Genomic DNA, 19148 nt, shown 5'->3' on the forward strand with positions numbered 1-19148 from the left:
GGTAGGAGGGAAGTAAACCGAGGACACGTATAGAACATCTTCACCTGATGTCTTCCTATTCTTTAATACAAGAAAATAATATCTTATAATATATGATGACATAAGAATTCCTAGAGCAGTAACTGGTATATGGACAGTTGTGGCTGAGTGTTTGCTGTGGCACCTCTTGGTGTTTGCCAAAAATCTATGTTTGGACTTTCCGGTAGAATTCCTTTGTCAGATGCTCTTTTGTGCTGTTTCATGTATATATCTGCACAATAAGATACTGCCTCTGAGAATATCCTTAGGGCTAACCTTTATTCTCTTGCCCTAAGTAGTACTCAGCAGTCTGTGTCTTCCTAAAGATGTGATAAGGGGGAAACAAAATACAACGCATTGTTAGGAAGGGCTGCAGTGAAATTTGTCTTCACATGTTTAAATTAAGGTTTTTTTGGGGTTTTGGGTGGGGGGAATGGGGGGTTGTTTTTGTATTTTAAAGGTATGGTATGTTTCCTGGTAAGTTTTTTTAATAAATTAGGTTGCTGCTGGGGAGTGCATGGCCAGAAATTACCGTGTCTCCTTTATATGTTGTGTGCCCAAGTTAGAGTAATGAAGCAGTTTAGTGTCTCAAATGTTCCTTATGTCGTGGAATGTTTAAAGTATTAATATTGTAAGGGATAGGCTCTAAGTACAATTTTTTCTTACTATAATTCAAAATGCTGAGATGAATGAGGCCATCACAATTGTTACTGGTCTGACAGCTTTCCAAGAAATTCTATAATACCACTTTGTAGTATTTCATATGAAGATGAGCTAACAGCCAAGGTAATAAACTTTCCTAGAGACTTTTGTAAGATTACATTTTATTAGTTCATTTAGCTGATGAGAAGGTGGTTTTCACTACTCTATAGATCAAATGCTTTAAATGTTGATACTGTTTGTCCTCCCTGTTGTAGAAAGCAAGCTTCCTACTTACTGTAAATAAACATGGATTTTTGCAGGTCTTGAGCATTCTAATTTCTTAATATTTTTCAGCTCTTCAAATGGATATCAGATTCTGTCTCTTCCAGGTTCTCAGCTATCGGCACCTTCTTAAGCAGTATAAGAACTTTAATGCAAGTCATCTTCTGCCCTGTCTAATGCTCTGAATGTTAAGATACCTCTAATCATACAGATACTGGATAAAGCTAACATCTACCAAAAAGATTTTGTTATTGCCACCTTCATACTTCATTTGCTTTTTACTTTCTTTTCTTTTTTCTTTCTCTTCATGCTAATCATTCTCTGGCTATGAAAGGATGTCGGCTCATCAGTGGGGGAAGGCTTTTGCGAAAAGGTGGGTTTTGCTTTGTGTTCCAAATATAGTTGGTGTTGGGCTCAGTCCCTCCCTTGCAGTAAGGTTTCTCACAAATGGAGATGTTTTACTCCATTTCCTTCTGGGTTGAGTAATACCGGGGTGGGGCTGGTGGGGAGGAAGAGAATGCTTTTTTGAGAGAGAAAGAGAGGTTGTTTTGTTGGCTTGAAAATTGATAGTTTTTTTTTTTAGGGAGCCCTCCTACTATGTGCACCCCCCACCCCCTTTACAGTATTTTAAAAGATTTTTTAAATGGAACCTGATGCATACCAGGATACAGAAGAAAGTGCTTTCTTGTCGTGTGGATTTCAGAAGGCTTCGTTTAAAAGAGATGGTGACTATGGCTAGCTTGAAGCTGCACAATGTCTTCTTGCTTTGGTTCCCCATCTGCAGTATAAAGGTCTTTTTTTTCATGAAAACAGGTATTTTGGGAATCTCTCAGCCATGGTGAGTGTCATGAAGGGAGTGTTACACTTGCACAGCATGCACGTCCAGGAAGTACAGCTTGCCTACCACAGCGTGTGTAAACTTCCTACAAATTAACACATTTGTTTTAAAGCTCATGTTTTGAGGACAGACCCCATTATTGAAGCCATATAAATGTGGATGTGGAAAAGAAGCCTGAAATTGATCAGAATCTTTGTGTTTCAATGGATGAGGGAGGCAAAATCAGGAGAGGTGAGGGTCTGCTTGGGAAAAGACAGATGACCTACATCTCAGTTTAGAGAGTAGAGAATGCTATTAATATTCCTTTGGGCTGAGATGGGAGCTTTTTAGTCTATTTGCTTTTTATCTTTCTGCTCTGGGAAGTACTGGACTACAACCAAATGCTATCCAAGCCAATGCATGACTTAAACTTTTCTGGACCATCTATATTTTTGCTTTTTTGCCTACACCATCTACCTGTCATGGCTTCCTGAAAATTATGTCAGTGGTAGAAACACTTTCACTCTGTTCTGAGTTCATGCCTTTTAGTACTATATGCTACCAAGCCGTCTTCTTTCATTTCCATAATCAAAAGAAAATCTGTGTTGAAACTGGAAAGCTGTTTTATTCATGTATTTGAAAGCTTGTGTTCTGTTCAGTTGACAGAGGAGGGTCTTGCTGATAGGTTTAATTCTGTGAAATAAAGCCCAAATTAAATATGGTTGCAAATAGATTTCTGCGGAGCGAAACACGTCTATGAGCAAGTCAGTTGGAGAGAACTGAACTGCTTAGGAACACGCAGCTTGAAATTCAAAAAACACAGCTGAAAAAGGTCATATTCTTAAAAAGAAATGATCTGGGTTAGGGTGGAAATGGAAGGCTCCATACAAGGAGATTGTGTTAAATTTATCAGCGCTAGTCCAAATGAGTTCACAGCTGTTAATTCCTCCTGGGAAGCACAAAGCTAGAAAGCATGAAAAATATGGTAGAGCACAAGAAGTCATTCCTCAACAGAGGATAGTGAGGCTCTGAAGATACATTAGCTGGGGTGGTTTACTGTGTGGAATAGAATTTGGTAATATAATGGACTCTTTTATTTTACCTAATTCAGTTTATATGAAGTAGGATATGAGTAAGATCAGTTCTGAATAATCTATATGCAGATTCTCTGGTTTGGGAATATACAATATTTGATGCCTCCATCTCAACAGCCTCATAAGCTAGCTCAGGTCTACCACAGCTTATTATTTCAAGCGCAAGGGAGCACAGATGCAGATACTTGCTGAAACCGGCTTGTGTGCTTGTGCCATATATCCAGGTGTGAAAGGGCTGTAGTCTAAATAGTTGCAGTACACTTCTTTTACTGAGATAGGTTATCAGCTCAGTGAAGTGCAGTGTAAATAGTACAGCTGTATTTCTGGGATGCTGTACTTAAAATGAGCCTTCCTCTAATATATCCAAGAAATATCCTCACGGCCCTGTACAGAACATCCTAGTGTATGATCACTGGGCCAGTAATGTAGGAGTCTTTTAGCATCTAGCGTCAGCAGTTGTTGCTTTTTTTTAGCTGGTCTGAATAATTTGACACTAGAAGGTACCAGAGGAGCTGACAGAGAAGTTCTCTGCATTGTGTGCTGCTGCAAGGTTTGTTAGAAGGTGAAGTGCAGGGAAGTGTAAAGGATGAGCATTGCTATGCCAGTACATGCAGGGGTGGCTAAGGTGGTCTGAACAGCCATCACCAGCAGCCTGGCATTAAGGGCATACAAAATAGTGAAATTGCCAATACAGGATTTCACTGGCTTTAGTAGTTCCTTCACCTGAGCAACTGCTTTTGTTGTCCTTCTCCTTGAGCGTTATTGATAAATGCTTACCCAGTTGCTCTAGGTCTCAAGATATTATTGAGAACAATGAACGGTTATCAGGCACTGAAATTTTACTGGATCTTGTAACAGGTGTGCTTCTTGTTCCTGTGCCAGTGATTAGTGGGTTTGGAAGAAATGTATACAACTGCTCCTGAAAACTAGGATAAAGGTTGCTAGAATATTAAATAGGGCAGGATGGGCTAATCATCGGGAACGCGTAATAACCTGCATGTAAGGAAACTGCATTTTACTTCAGCCAAATGAGATCATGCAAGTAAGGAACCAGCAATGAAAGTTATTAGATGTGGTAAGGGAATGGGAAGCAATAATTCTTAAAAAGAGTTAGCATCAGTGTTGGGTGGTCAGGTACAGATGCTGGTCTGCCAGGAAGGCTAGTTCTGTCCATGGAAAATCAGTGGAGTGTTGAACAGAAGATGCATTTTCTGTATTTAATCCTACTGCATGTCCAGTTCTAGCATGAGCCCCACAAAAACATGTTGGAAAAATAGGAGAGAGTTCTGAAAAGAACTGTAAGAAATGTTTCCTTGTCTTTAATCGCTCTTGCAGCAGCCTGTTTAGGGAGCTCAATATAACTTACTAAAGTGAAAGACTAATGTGATCATATTAATTTAGTACCTATATGGGAATTACAGGCCTGGTGACAATGCAGTAGCAATGCAGTAAGGAGAAGCTAAAACCAGTTTGGTACTAAAACATCATATGCACCACGTATTTGTGTGTGGCTTTTTTAAAATATTAACTATTGAAACTATTCTCCAAGAGTTGCCATATACTTCTATCAGTAATATTTCTGAAATGAAATCAATGTGTTTTAAAAAAAGAATTTGATCACAGCTGTTGAGCTTGAATTAACAAGCCAGATGCCAGAGTTTATGGTCACAAGGTTATATCAGGTTACTAAATAAAAGTGTGAAACTTGCTAAGTGTCATGTAAGCATGGATTTCTTCAGTTGTGCCTCCAGAATGGTTGTTAGCTCTTGGGTTATGATCTTGTATCCTTATGATACAGTGATTTTCATATTGAGTGTTGTTGCATGACAGATTTTTTGTTATCCCTTCTGGGTTTCAGCAAGAGTAGTAGTAGTAGAAGAGCAAGATCTGGCATTTCTGGGGTGGCTGTGAATTTAGCATGTCGTATTCTGTATAGCCAGATGTTTGCTTCATAATGGCAGGCTACTGAGTATTTCTAACTAATACTTCAGTGAAGTTGGTGTATAGAGCTCAACCATGAGCTGAGAACATGAGGGGGCCTGCTCTTTCATAAACAGGCTGTCAGGAAATGAAAAAATACCAGTATTTTAACCATGCGATCTAATGAATAAAGGCTGTTGTAGGTATGAGATAATACCCATTCATTCTTATTAACAGCTGTTCAGGGAAACCAAGTAAAGGGAACTTAACAGGTTGTAGACAGCATCTCTGTAACTGGTGCTCAGCCTACTAATATCTGAGGTTTCTATATGTTAGGGAAGATTTCTTTCCTTGTTCTCCAGGCTGTCCTGTGTATTTTCAATTGTGAAGTTTTGCAGAAACAGTAGTCTAGTGAAAAAAGGAAACCTTTTATTATTTTGTCAGAAGAATTAAACTGTCCAATAAAGGTGAAAATTTTATTGTGTGTGCTTTTGGAAAAGCTTTATGTCTCCTTTCCAAAGGCTTTCCTGCTTTAGTTAGGCACAGTAATGAACATAGGAAATAATACCAAATACATCTGTGTTCTATAACTGGTTTGCAGTCCACGTAAGTTACTTAAAAATGCTCAATTATTGCTGGAGTTTAGGTGATGTTCCGTTTGGTCTTTACGAGGTGATGAAATTGATACTGTGTTATGAACTTGGAACCTCTTTATTGTCCCCATCAGAGCAAAGTTCAGTGTGAATCTGGAGTGTGAGTTGGATCCTCTGAAGGTTTTTTTCAGAGGCATTGCTAACATTTTTGCATGTTGTATGCTTCTCATCATTGATGTGTTTTGTCTTTATTTCTCAGCCTTATTTGTGTGTGTTTTTATTGCAGCACACGTCCCATGGAGACGGACGGCAGGAAGTTTCCTCTCGGACTGGGCGCTCTGGAGCTCGCTGCAGGAACTCTATAGCTTCCTGCACAGATGAGCAGCCACATATTGGAAATTACAGACTCCTTAAAACAATTGGAAAGGGGAATTTTGCAAAAGTAAAACTGGCAAGGCACATCCTAACTGGCAGAGAGGTAAAGTGGTATGAATGTAAACAGTAGTGAATTGCAGTAGGTGTGCAGATTCTCTCAGAATAATATCATCCAGGTGAACATTTTAGCATGTTTTACTAGAGATATTGCCACTCATGTATGATTAAAATGGAAAACTGTATCTTTTAGTAATTATTACAAAACAAGTTCTCTTAAAAATAATCTCTTAAATTTGTATTTTTGACAAGTCCCTCTCCAAGTGAACTGTGTTCAAGTTTGCTACTAGAATTCTCTGCTAAATTCTCTGTTCCCAAAACAGAGTTTGATATATAGCAATTAAGCTTGCTGCAAACACTGCCTCTTGATGTCTCTGTACTGCACTACTGGGGCTCTACTGGAGGGGAAGTCAGGAATGAGAATGAATATATCTTCTTGGTTATGGTCTGAGTAGCCCAAGCACAGTATTTTCTTGCCAAAGCAATGTTTCTCCCAGGAGTTTTGTTAGCATATGCAGTGCTGGGCAGCCTTAGGAAGACACTCCAGTTTGTTCAGAGCTGGTTTGTGTGTCTTGCTCAGCGTTGTGTGGTGTAGACAAGCTTTCTCCTGTATCTTTTCATAGTGTCTAACTCAGCTCCATAACTAGTTTCTGCAATGCAATTAATAACTTGCAGTTAATGATGGTTCTGATTTGGTGAACTGTAGTCCTGTTTGCTTGTTACAAGTATTTCTTAGTGCTCTTTTATTAATAGCAACTCTGTGTACTGAAAGAGGGAGAAACACCTTTTTGACCTTTTCTTGCCGATCCATCTAATGAAGTAAATGTTTGCTGATATCAGCAAGGACTTCTAAAGAAAGCTATGTGGCTGACTGCAGCACTTTAAGGGAATTTCTTTGTTCTGAGCTAATACTAGTTCAGTAGCAGTAGGAGGAACAGAGAGGACATAAATTTGCAAGAGTTGTTGGGAGGGATTTTATTTATTTGTTTTGGTTTCTTGTAAGCTGCCACTTCTGGTGATGAGCAGTTGTATTCTGGTGTTAAAGTCAGTGTTCCTTTGTAGAGAAAGTTGTTGACTCCTACTGTGATTAGTTGCTTAGTTGCTTTCCACTTAAGTTCCCTTCTCTTTTTACTAATACTTAACACAGGAAATGCAAGTCCTTGGGTACTTGGTTAGTATTTCTTTGCTATTATTATATGTATAGGAGTTGGAGGTAGGTAGTATGTGTCACACGTTGCTTTGCAAAATTTGAAGTGAATTTTCTTTACTTGCGCTTAACTGTGTGCTGACCTCTGGTTCATTATTTTTGTCTGAAATTTCAACATATAAAGTGACAGTGCAAAATCTTTGGCCAGATTTTGAAAGATTCAAGTATTAAGTTTCTTTCACTCTCATGAAATAAATGTCATTCAATCAGTTCAGAGCCTAAATATTTTCCAGTATGTAGCCATTGGTCCTAGTTGACCTAGAATGAGTAACATTCCTTTGAAGCTAACAAGCTAGTTTATAGGAATACCTTGAAGGTATTTAAAACTTAATTTTTTTCTTTTTGTAAGATAGATGAGTAAAAGTTTCTCTTCTTGGTAGGTGAACTGTACAGCATTGATGATAATTGCGTATTTTAGATTTATGTTATCAGAGTTTTTCACAATAGTCTGGATAACAATTTCCCCAGTGTCATAGAATCACAGAATCGTTAGGGTTGGAAAGGACCTTAAGATCATCTAGTTCCAACCCCCCTGCCGTGGGCAGGGACACCTTACGCTAAATCATATCACCCAAGGCCTCGTCCAGCCTGGCCTTGAACACTGCCAGGGATGGAGCATTCACAGCCTCCCTGGGCAACCCATTCCAGTGCCTCACCACCCTAACAGGAAAGAATTTCCTTCTTATATCCAACCTAAACTTCCCCTGTTTAAGTTTTAACCCATTACCCCTTGTCCTGTCACTACAGTCTCTAATGAAGAGTCCCTCTCCAGCATCCTTACAGGCCCCCTTCAGATACTGGAAGGCTGCCATGAGGTCTCCATGCAGCCTTCTCTTCTCCAGGCTGAAGAGCCCCAACTTCCTCAGCCTGTCTTCATACAGGAGGTGCTCCAGTCCCCTGATCATCCTCGTGGCCCTTCTCTGGACTTGTTCCAACAGTTCCATGTCCTTTTTATGTTGAGGACACCAGAACTGCACACAATACTCCAGGTGAGGTCTCACAAGAGCAGAGTAGAGGGGCAGGATCACCTCCTTCAACCTGCTGGTCATGCTCCTTTTGATGCAGCCCAGGATACAGTTGGCTTTCTGGGCTGTGAGCACACACTGAAGCCGGCTCATGTTCATTTTCTCATCAACCAACACCCCCAAATCCTTCTCCACAGGGCTGCTCTGAATCTCTTCTCTGCCCAACCTGTAGCTGTGCCTGGGATTGCTCTGACCCAGGTGTAGGACCTTGCACTTGGCATGGTTAAACCTCATGAGGTTGGCATCAGCCCACCTCACAAGTGTGTCAAGGTCCCTCTGGATGGCATTCCTTCCCTCCAGCGTATCAACCGTACCACACAGCTTGGTGTCATCGGCAAACTTGCTGAGGGTGCACTCAATCCCACTGTCCATGTCAGCAACAAAGATGTTAAACATGACCAGTCCCAACACCGTTCCCTGAGGGACACCACTCGTCACTGGTCTCCAGCTGGAAAACATTGAGCCATTGACCACAACTCTTTGCATGCTGCCATCCAGCCAGTTCTTTATCCACCGAGTGGTCCATCCATCAAATTGATGTCGCTCCAATTTAGAGACCAGGATGTCATGTGGGACAGTGTCGAATGCTTTGCACAAGTCCAGGTAGATGACATCAACTGCTCTACCCCTGTCCATCAGTTCTGTAGCCCCATCATAGAAGGCCACCAAATTGGTCAGGCAGGATTTCCCCTTAGTGAAGCCATGCTGGCTGTCACCAAGCACCTTGTTGTTTTTCATGTGCCTTAGCATGCCTTCCAGGAGAATCTGCTCCAAGATTTTGCCAGGCACAGAGGTGAGACTGAGTGGTGTGTAATTCCCCAGGTCATCCATTTTCCCCTTCTTGAAAATGGGGGTTATATTTCCCTTTTTCCAGTCATCGGGAACTTCCCCCGACTGCCATGATTTCTCAAATATGATGGCCAGTGGCTTCACAACTTCATTCGCCAGCTCCTTCAGGACCCGCGGATGGATCTCATCAGGACCCATGGACTTGTGCACTTTCAGGTTTTTAAGATAGTCTTGAACCAGTTCCTCTCCTACAGTGGGCGCAAGCTCTTCATTTTCACAGTCCCTGCGTCTGCCTTCCAAGACTTGGGTGGTTTGGTCAGAGCCTTTGCCAGTGAAGACCGAGGCAAAGAAGTCATTCAGAACCTCAGCCTTCTCCAAATCCTGTGTAGCCCGTTCTCCTGATAGCTTCCTGAGGGGGCCTACATTCTCCCTACTCTGTTTTTTATTTGCTACATACCTGTAGAATCCCTTCCTGTTATCTTTAATACCTCTAGCTAAGTTTAATTCTAACTGGGCCTTAGCTTTCCTAACCTGGTCCTTAGCTTCTCAGACAGCATCCCTGTACTCTTCCCATGCCACCTGTCCTTGCTTCCACTTTTTGTAAGCCTCTTTTTTCAATTGAATTTTCCTCAGCAGCTCCTTATCCATCCAAGGAGGTCTCCTGGCCCTCCTGCTTCACTTCCTTCTAGTTGGGATGCAACACTCCTGAGCTTGCAGCAGTGTCATTAGTTTACTTGTGCCCTTACAGAAGTATTTACCTCATCAGTCTTTAGATGGTGTTAACATTTTTCATGGCTGTCACATTGATGTTTCTACTGATGAGCAGCAGCACCTTGTACTTCACTGAATCTTGCTTTCTTTCCTAACTCATCTCCAAGGTTGTTTATATCAGTTTTCCATTGTATTTGATAGTGCATCTTAATTCCTTCAACAGACTTAATCCTTATGGTTTGACTTTATGTGCCAAGGCCACTGATACAGATACTAAACAAGATTGGTCCTAAGTCTTGTCCTTGAAGAACTCTTACTCATTTACTTCCAACTTGGTATCTCTTTAGCCACTTCTTTTAATTAAAAACTCTGTGCACATTTCACCTCATCTAGGTCAGTAATTTCTGTGCATCCTCCTAGATGAGGCTTTACAGTAGTCCAGGTAGTCATACATTGTTTGTCTCCCTAGGGCAGAATTAACTTGGGAAAATGTGTTTCATTTAACCCTTCTGCCTGTGTCTGTGTATTTCCCCTTGTGAGTTTTGAGCTCAAGAATTTTGTGGTAAATGGCTCTACTGGGGGGGGGGGGGAACGGGACAGGGGACGGGGGACGACTGGTAATTTCTAAACCTGTTGCTGCCATTTTGTTCTTCATAGATGTTGGAAATCCATGCTACAAGAATGCCTTCCTCCCCTTCCCCCCATTTTAAACCTGCCACTCTTCAGAATTCAGGGATAAAGTTCTCAGTCTGGCCTCAGCTATGCAGCACTCATCTTCCTGAATCTGTGTTTTCTGGCTTTACACACTCATTCCTACTGGCTGTCCTGTCTTTGTTCCTCTTCTTTTTTCCATCTTATGTACCAAAACTTACAATAAAATACTAGCTTTGGGAGTCACACTTAAATGACTTTTAATCTCTGCTGTATACTTGCTGTATTTGAACTCTACTTCTTTTTGTTATCTGTGTGGCTATTCTTGATGTTATTTTAAGTCTCCAGTTCAATTACACTTTATGGCAATTCCCTCTTTATATCTCTGCACTGATTAACTTCTGAATAAATCATGCAGCATATCAGCACTTCTCTGGCACTTCTTGGGAGGATGGTATGTTTGTTCAAGCATTCTTCTAGGGTAGTTGCTCATCTCCTTATACCTGGAGTCCTTGAGTATGAATTTTCCTGTTGCTTGAGATACAGCTTTCATGTTTCTAACTGGACCGAGTTCCAGGGCTCTCTTTCCTTTCCATCTTCAGTGTGCCTGCAGCATGTATGTTAAGAGCCCAGCCTCAAATTACGGAAAGGGAGAAATGTTTTGCCCTTTGGGGGGTGATCAGAGCATCAGCCTAACTGAGGAAGTTGAATTGTCCTGCCAAGAGGTGTGTGGCCTTCTCACTGCAGAGTTATGGAGGTGGGGTTAGTTTCACTTCACTAGAGCTGGTGTTTGGAAACACTCCTTCAAGATCTTCTGTCTAGAAGAGTACTATTCAAGTCTGCTCTTTCAAAACAAAAAGTCTTCACTGTAAACCTGCTTTTGTTAATTCTTTTACTTTAAGCCATGTCTTTTCTGTTGTAATTTATCAAAGGTTATTTCTTCTGGCAAGTTTTTCATACTTGCAAAATCAATTTAAGAGATAAAACTACCTTTTGCTGTTACTGAGGTGGTTGGAATCACAGCCAAAAATGTATGGATCCTTCTGTTCATTAAAAGCATGTGTTCAGTTAATAGCCAGGAAGTTGAAGTTTCCTAGTGAGACAGGATTCTTTCAGGATCCAAGTCTGACTCCAGGGAATCTGTTGTCATCTTCTTTCTGTTCTTCTCTTGGAAAAAGTGAAATTTAAGAGTGGGAAAACATTCTGAATGGTAGCAGTTTGGCCAGTTTGCTCAGTGTCTCAAATTCTGATTGCTTTAACTCCCTCATTCAAGTAATGTAGGAGGAATGTTTTAAGTCGTGTTATTGTGAATGGTGAAAGCAAAGTTAATTTTAACTCTACTGACGATCTCACACAGAATATAATAGATGATGCAGTGGTGTAACAGCGTAGGTGGACTTGTGTTCCTCCAGCATTGGCCATACCACACAATACCTGAAACCGTTCCAGATTCACTTTGTGCAAAGAGAGCAGAGTGGAAGGCAATTTGAACTTTTTTAACTATGCTTAGTAAAATGGAGGATTTTCTTTCTCAGGCTTGTCAGAACTATTCTTGGGGGTAGGTTCCCTTTGCCTGTGATTTGGAGACCTTATCAAGACACCTGAATTTGGTGCCTGTTCTGATGATGGGTTCAAGCTCTCACAGCCAGTGTTAACACATTGTACTCTCAGTGTTCACATGAATAGGAATTCTCTAAATTCGTCCTGCCTCTAAGGCCATAATTAGTGCACTGAACAGGCCTGTGAGTCTGCCTTTAAGAAAACTGAGGTGTGTACCTCTCCTGTATCTCCAGGGCTGACTTTGTTTGCCAATGTGAGAGACCTCTCTGATCATCTGGCACCAATGCACAAGTGAGAGAGGTGAGCTGTGTTTTGCGGAAACCCAATAACCTTAAGCTTACATCTTCCAAAGATTGACCATAATCATTACAGTTTAGAACACAGAACTGCAACGTTTTTCTGAGTGGAATGCACTTACCAAGCAAGCAGCCATTTTCTGTGGCATGGGCGGTCCTGGGACACCAACTGACTTTGAAATAACATCTGCTGTTGACAAGGGCAGTGCTTATCCTATGTCCAACATGGATTTATAAGGGATTGCAGGAAATGAGTAACTTTGTTACCTTCATGACAATAGTTCAACAGGCATAAAGGTAGAGATAAAAATCTTTCTTGGTTTCGTACACAGCTGCTAATGTAAAAATACCTATTGCTTAATGTGTTTATTTGTATTTTTGAAGTGATTTCTCAAGGGGTTTTGCAGTGGAATTCTGCCTCTGGAAATAGTGATCTTTAATTTCAGTAGCATACCTTAGAAGAAAATACTCCCCAAAGCAAAAGTATTCTTAAATGATTTTTTGGTGATGTATCATCAAATCTTGCATCTAGAAGGGCTCAAAATAAATCTTGAAGCTCAGTTTCAGAAAACACCATATCCGTCACACAATTCTGTGATGCACCCAAGCATTGAACGCTCTGTTCCCCTCTTCTTCTCTCCATCATAATGATCCATCCATGTGTTTTTTTGTGCTTGAGTGTATGAATATGAATTTGCTTTGATGTAAGATACTCTTTATTCCATATGTTACTAACCCTAAGTTAATGAGATGAGAAAGACAGCACAAAGTGATGCAGGGAAACTGGAGATGTGGCATGGGGAGTAGCAGCATATACTGTTTGAGCCAAAAATTGAAGGGGAATCGAAAGCCCTTGCTTTGCACCAGTGAGGTATTATAATCAGCTGAGTTGCAGCATCTTGCTTTTTAGAGAGACACCATCTCCTTGGCTTCTGTAAAGTTTCTTCTGGTATGTTTAGTCTTTAATTTAGAAAGGAAAAATACCAGTTGGCATGTAATTCTAGAAAGATTCACGTTTCCTGTTCTAACTCATCCTGTATCCAACTTGCATTGCACTGAAGCTAGTCTTTTGCCTGTTCATTGCCTCAAATCATCAGGTTATGACTAGTTAACCATGGTACTGAATTTAGGTTTTGATTATTTTGTGAAATTTTTATGTTCTTCTTTCATATTTCTGTGCAGTATTTAATGAAAAGATGAGAACCAGTAAAGGAGTGAACTTGCCCAAATCATTGTACTACAACCAGTGGGGTTCTCTTGATGAATGAGTGATAATTCTTTTCATATCCATCAGGGAGCAAATTGATACAAATATTCAGTGCATTTCCAAAGGTGAACTTACTTCCTGCTAAATCTGTCTGGAATTACTTTGTTCTGAAATCTCTGTTTTTAGAAGCATCTTCACAAACTGCCAATGCTCAGTCAGTACTCTGTAATCTGTTGTGTAATTACACTGTGTAACTATTACCTGTAGGCACACTGCTCTCTATCTGGGCACTTTCTGGTGTTGGAGCTTCCATTGTTGTAAGCGTGATGGTCTCAATGTCAAGCAAAAGACTAAGAGGGATTCTCATCTTAGTATGCTTAAAATACTCAGGAGGTTTTGTTTTCCACTCTGTTGTTTAGTTTGTTGCAGTAGAAATAAATTACAGTTTAGCTGTTAATTTAAACTGTTTTTACTTCAAATATGAGTACATAATTGGCTGAAGAAACTGAGTGGTTTCTTGTATAACGTTCATGTTTTCAATTTGTGTTGCTGGATTTGACCATCTTGTAATAATGCTGCAGTGTTCACATGGAAAATACTGATTATGAACTCTTCCTTTAGGTTGCCATAAAAATAATTGACAAAACACAGTTGAACCCAACTAGTCTACAAAAGGTAGGTTTTTGCATTTAATCTTCCAACCGCACTGTTTTTTTCACTCCCACTTTCTATTAACCCTGAATGCCTGTGCTGGAGAATCTGAAGCATTGCATACGTTGCACACATCTGACTACAGTATTTAATAACTAGTTTTGTAACATATTTTTGACAACCCTGCAGTTATTCAAGGTGAACTCGTACAGAGCTGTGTACATGGTGTTATGTCCTCATGTCTTCTTCATGCGGGTCACTTTCTTAAACTTACAAATAGAAAGTTTACCTTCTGTCCTCTTAAACTTGAAAATACTGCCTGTGTGCTGGAGGCCAGGTAGTATCTATGCCTTTCATGTAGTTTGCAGCAGGAGAGGTGATGCAGTTTTATGGAATGAATTGGGGCATGGCTATTCTGGTTTCTTCCCTCTAGCCTCAAATGTTTAATGTGTGCTGTTACAATTGTATTGCCTTATCTATTTTAGTAAGTAGTGATCAATCCTGCTCTTTGATCAAGGCAACCGGTCTGCTTTGGAGTGCCTACAGGAAGTACATTTAAATGTTCCTTTTACCTAGGACTTTTCTAACTCTGTCCTTTTAAGTGCTGTAGTCAAAAAGCTTTTTATTTACTTTTGAGTACTTCGATAAAAAAAGCTCCTTACAATATTTCTGTTTGAATGAGAGAATGCCCAGAACTACCTGCAAACAAAATAGCATAACTAGAGTAAACTGGAGAATATACACATTCGGATCTTATGCAAATACTAAAGAGATCGTGCAACGAGATGTTTTTATCAAAATGAATACTGCAAAAGTAAATTGGAAAAACACACAAGTTCTTACCTTATATGGTTTGGTTGAGAGGCAAAGAATAGCCTGTAGAAGAAAGGTTCTCTCATCTGAGCAGGTATCAGCTTCCTGCTGATTCTGTAGAATGGGTAAAAGCAGATAATGTGGTTCCAGTTTTCTCTTTTATTTCTTTTTCAGTTTAATCTCTGTAGTTATTGGTGATTTCTGGGTATGCAGAGAGGAAGTGAAATGCAAATTAGGTAATGCCGTGGATTAGGTGGAGTTGATTTGTGTGGCAGATCTGTGCAACTGGGAAGACCTGAAAAAATTACTAAATTCTCGGAGCATTTGGAAGAACAAAAGCTGTGTGATAGGAAGGAGAGGGTTCAGGGCATGGGAAGCATGGTCAGAGAAAAGTAGAGAGGCCATTTTGTTTTCAATCAAAAATGTAAAATCTTAACCCTTCAAATATTGTTGTCTTGACATTGGGCCACAGGGCTAGCTTGAGCTCGTATTAAAGTACAAAGCAAATGCTTTACAAGTCACAGGTTCAGTTAGCAAAGCCACAAGCCTTTGGGCCCTTTGGTTTCTGGGTTTCAGCCTGCTTGGTGTCCTCTTGTGTATCTGTAATTTCATTTTTATTTACAATTTATAAAACTAGATTATAAAGTGTGATTTGTAAATTGGTCTTGTTTTCTTTAATGGAGTCTGGAAGAATAGTACAAAACAGCAGGGTAGAAATCGGATCAAATCTGGGGAGTGAGATTGCTGATGTCCTGCCCTCTCTAAGCTCATTTATTATATGAGCACAGAAGAAAATTTAGCAAGGTATGTCTGTTCTCAATTCAAAAATTGAAACGAATTTTCTTAAATGCCTGTTTGCCGCAGTAAGCAGAGTGAATGCACAACGCTACATAGCAGTTTTCCTTGGTTAAGGCTTTTTTTGCAAACCCTTGCCTCTTTTCCCGCACCACTGTCAGCAGTGCCGTAGACTTGTTGCTTTTGAAGCCAGTTGCGCACACAACCTGTAGATGCAGGGAAGCTAGGATGGAAGTGCTTCTTGTCATTGTGCTGCTGGAGAGAGCGATAAAATATTTGAGGTATGGTGGAGAGGGAAGGGCTGCTCTGAGACAAGGGTGTGGTGCTTGGTGTCTCAGTTGCAGTGTAGCCTCGTCATCCTTAGGTGGGGAAACAAATGGCAATTAAGGCTGCCAGGTCTGATTTCTTTGTAGTATGTCTTCCACACTGATACTTCAGCTGCCAGAAAGAAGTTAACCTTGTTAAGGACTTGCTTTGCTTTCTGGAGCAGTAATTCTTAGTATGCCCTTGCAGTAAGCTGTGGGTGGCTGCAGTCCTCACAGCTCAATATTCAACAGTGCAGCTCTTCAGAAGAGTTGGGTTTCTTGTCTGCCACTGAGGAAGTCTGGTAGCCACATGCAGCTACTCTTAACTGTTGTTTTAGGACCTAATTACTACTCTGCTGCTCTTGCTTAGTGAAGAGGAAACTGTAACTGGTACTTCCCTGCTTTGAAAGAAAAGGGAATTCTTAGAGCTTTTTTCCCATGCTGGTGGTGTTAGTCATAATGCCTGTTGTCCGCAAACGTACTTGTGTACCCAGTTCTAGTATCGGTCTCACTGGAAACAAGTGCTGATGTAGTAGTTCACTTCCTCCTAGACAAAAAAAAAATGCAGTTTTTTGGGTTTCTTTTTTTTTTTTCTTTTGAATTAGCAATGCCATAATGCCATTATATGTAAGGTTTTGGGCTTTTTTACCAAGCCCTTGTACTAGTACTATATCACTTCTCGTTTTCCTTTTTTGATCTTGGCTCCTCAGCCAAATATTTTTTGTTCATTATGTGCAGATGTTTTGCCACTCGTTTGGGCCATTTCTTTGTTAAAGCTTTTCAGAGTTCTTAATCATCACTTTTAACATGGACCCTGCTCTTTCTGACCATGGGTCAATCAGTATTTTAAAAACTGCAAGAAAAGGTTGAGGACATTGACACACTTGAGAGGTGGGTCTCTGAGAGCCTCATGAAGTTCAACAGGCCAAGTGCAAGGTCCTGCACCTGGGTCAGGGCAATCCCAGCACAAATACAGGCTGACCAGAGAGTGGTTTGAGGGCAGCCCTGAGGAGAGGGACTCGGGGATGTTGATTGGTGAAAAGCTGAACATGAGTCAGCAGTGTGTGCTTGCACCCCAGAAAGTCAGGTATGTCCTGGGCTGCATCAAAAGGAGTGCTACCAGCAAGCAGGTCAAGGGAGGGGATTCTTTCCCTTTGCTCTGCTCACTTAAGACCCCACCTGGAGTACTGCTTTCAGTTCTGCGGCCCCAAACATAAGAATGACATGGACTTGTTGGAGTGAGTCCGGAGGAGGGCCACCAAGATGATCAGAGGGCTGGAGTACCTCTCCTATGAAGACAGGCTGAGACAGATAGGGTTGTTCAGTTTGGAGAGGGCTCCAGGGAGACCATCTACCGGCCTTCCAGTACCTAAAGGGGGTCTACAAGAAAGCTGGAGAGCGACTTTTACAAGGGCATGTGGGGATAGGACAAGGGGGAATGGCTTTAAACTGAAAGAGGGTAGATTTAGATTAGGTATTAGGAAGAAATTCTTTATAATGAGAGTGGTGAGACACTGCCCAGAGACTGTGGCTGCCCCTTACCTGGCAGTGTTCAAGGCCATGTTGGACAGGGCTTTCAGCAGCCTGATCTGGTGCAAGGTGTCTCTGTGTGTGGCAGAGAGGTGGAAATTAGATGACCAACTTTAAGGTCCTTTCTAACCCAACCAATTCTATGATTCTCTGAGTCTAGAATCTATTTGTGTAGCAGACTAAGGATGTTTGCTTAGAATCTTTTGTAGCATCAACAGTGGAGTTACCCTTGATGAGATTCTGACCCAGCGGACTTTATCTGAGTATTGGGGGTGGAAGATACCAACAGTCAGTTGAGAATGAATTAAGCAAACTCATCCAAACTTTAAAAGATGACCAGAGGCTTTCAGTTATATAAGCTTCCATTAAAAGTATTAGTGGAGTATTCAGAGTATATTATACACAAGTTCAGCAGAAGTGAATGAAAAAATAAGCAAAAAATAGTTACGGATTCAAGTGCTTTTAAATTTCTGCTGATCAAGAGAGTGATGGTGAAGTAGCCTACCTTGTCTAATGATACATGAAAAAGCTCCAGGAATAACATAGATTATTAAAAAATAGGCAGATTACTTGTGCCTCTGGAGAAAAAGAAAACACACATGCATAGGTTTTGAAATTACTTTGCATGGCCAAAAAATAGACTTGATCAATCAATCCTGATTGCATTTGAGCAGCTTGTCATCTAGCAAAGTGTCAGGCACAGACGTGGATAATGATAAGTAAATGTATTTGGCAAGCTGTTTGGTTTTTCTTTGCGTCCAGGTACTGTTTTCTTCACATGGGGGAGGAGGTCTGTTGAGGAGTGCAGTGAGGACCGCTCCGCAAATCTTAGCCTTTGCAGAAACATCAGAAAGCAGAGAATGGTTAGAACAGCTGATCTCTGGTCTGTTTGGGTTTTTTTTTTCCTATTTATTTATTTACATCCCACCTCTCATTTTCTTTTATTAAAAGACACAAAGGCACAAAGATTTTGGTTTGACTGTTTGGTTGTTTTCTGTTTGTTTCCTGTGTTTCACTTTGTTTTGCTTTTATTGAGTAAGTGCACCTATAGATTTTTTTGAGTCATTAGTAATAAGCAGACATACTAAATGTCTTTATCTGAAATCTGACCTGAGGCAAATAGTGCAGTAGCATTTTTTGCTTCCTTACTGTTAATAACAGTGCTGCTATCTCTTATTTACAAAACTCTTTTCTCTTAAGTCTGCATTCCTGTGGAGCTGTGGACTTTCATTCTGATTCAGTCTCTTTACATTAAGTTCAGTATGATCTGTTATGTTGCTGGTATTTCTGTAGAAGTTGACGTTAGGTTTATTATAAAACCTCTTGATTATGCCCTCTTTTTGAAGTGGGCTCTTAGAAAATAATCAGCGCTTAAGAACATCAACCCCTCTGGAGTCTTCGGCTGGCAAGGGGGGAGCTGCAGAAGCAGAACAGCTACACTCTTAACTGCCATGTAGCATACTGCCTAAAAAGAGAATTTTGGGGGTTTTCCAAATACAATAACATTTGCACTTCAATAATAGTAGTAGTGATATTTTTTTTTATCTTGGGTCTTTTCTGGAAGAAGTGGAACTACTTTTATTTAATCTGCTATTAACCAACTTGATTAAAAGCAGTGTTTTATATTGCAGTAACACCACCTATGACATTTTTAGTATTACACGCAGATTTACTTGCATCTTCTAATTGTCTGCTGCAGAAGAGTTTACAGAGGGGAAGATAATTAACAGCTGATCAGTAATAGATTTTGTTTTCATTTGTGGTTTGTTAATGATATGTCATTCCTGTATTATCCTCCAGTTGCAGGAGG

At 40.5% G+C, this 19148-nt stretch overlaps 1 protein-coding gene across 16 annotated transcripts in view; it reads left to right on the plus strand.

Moving 5' to 3' along the window:
• The window catches only part of MARK3 (microtubule affinity regulating kinase 3), a 63817-nt gene that overhangs the window by 7159 nt on the left and 37510 nt on the right, over nucleotides 1-19148 (plus strand). For 12 of the 16 annotated variants that reach the window (XM_057397127.1, XM_057397130.1, XM_057397128.1 and 9 more), the window contains exons 2-4: nucleotides 1277-1315; nucleotides 5653-5844; nucleotides 13866-13919. In XM_057397127.1, coding sequence (XP_057253110.1) covers nucleotides 1277-1315; nucleotides 5653-5844; nucleotides 13866-13919 — 285 coding nt within the window. The remainder of the gene's footprint in view (nucleotides 1-1276; nucleotides 1316-5652; nucleotides 5845-13865; nucleotides 13920-19148) is intronic. The other 4 variants (XM_057397131.1, XM_057397141.1, XM_057397129.1 and 1 more) reach the window with 2 other exon arrangements.

Source organism: Pezoporus wallicus, unplaced genomic scaffold (assembly GCF_028554395.1).
Source record: "Pezoporus wallicus isolate ANWC-B61680 ecotype Strahan unplaced genomic scaffold, APGP_CSIRO_Pwel_v1 contig_7068, whole genome shotgun sequence".
NCBI classification, from domain to species: domain Eukaryota; kingdom Metazoa; phylum Chordata; class Aves; order Psittaciformes; family Psittacidae; genus Pezoporus; species Pezoporus wallicus.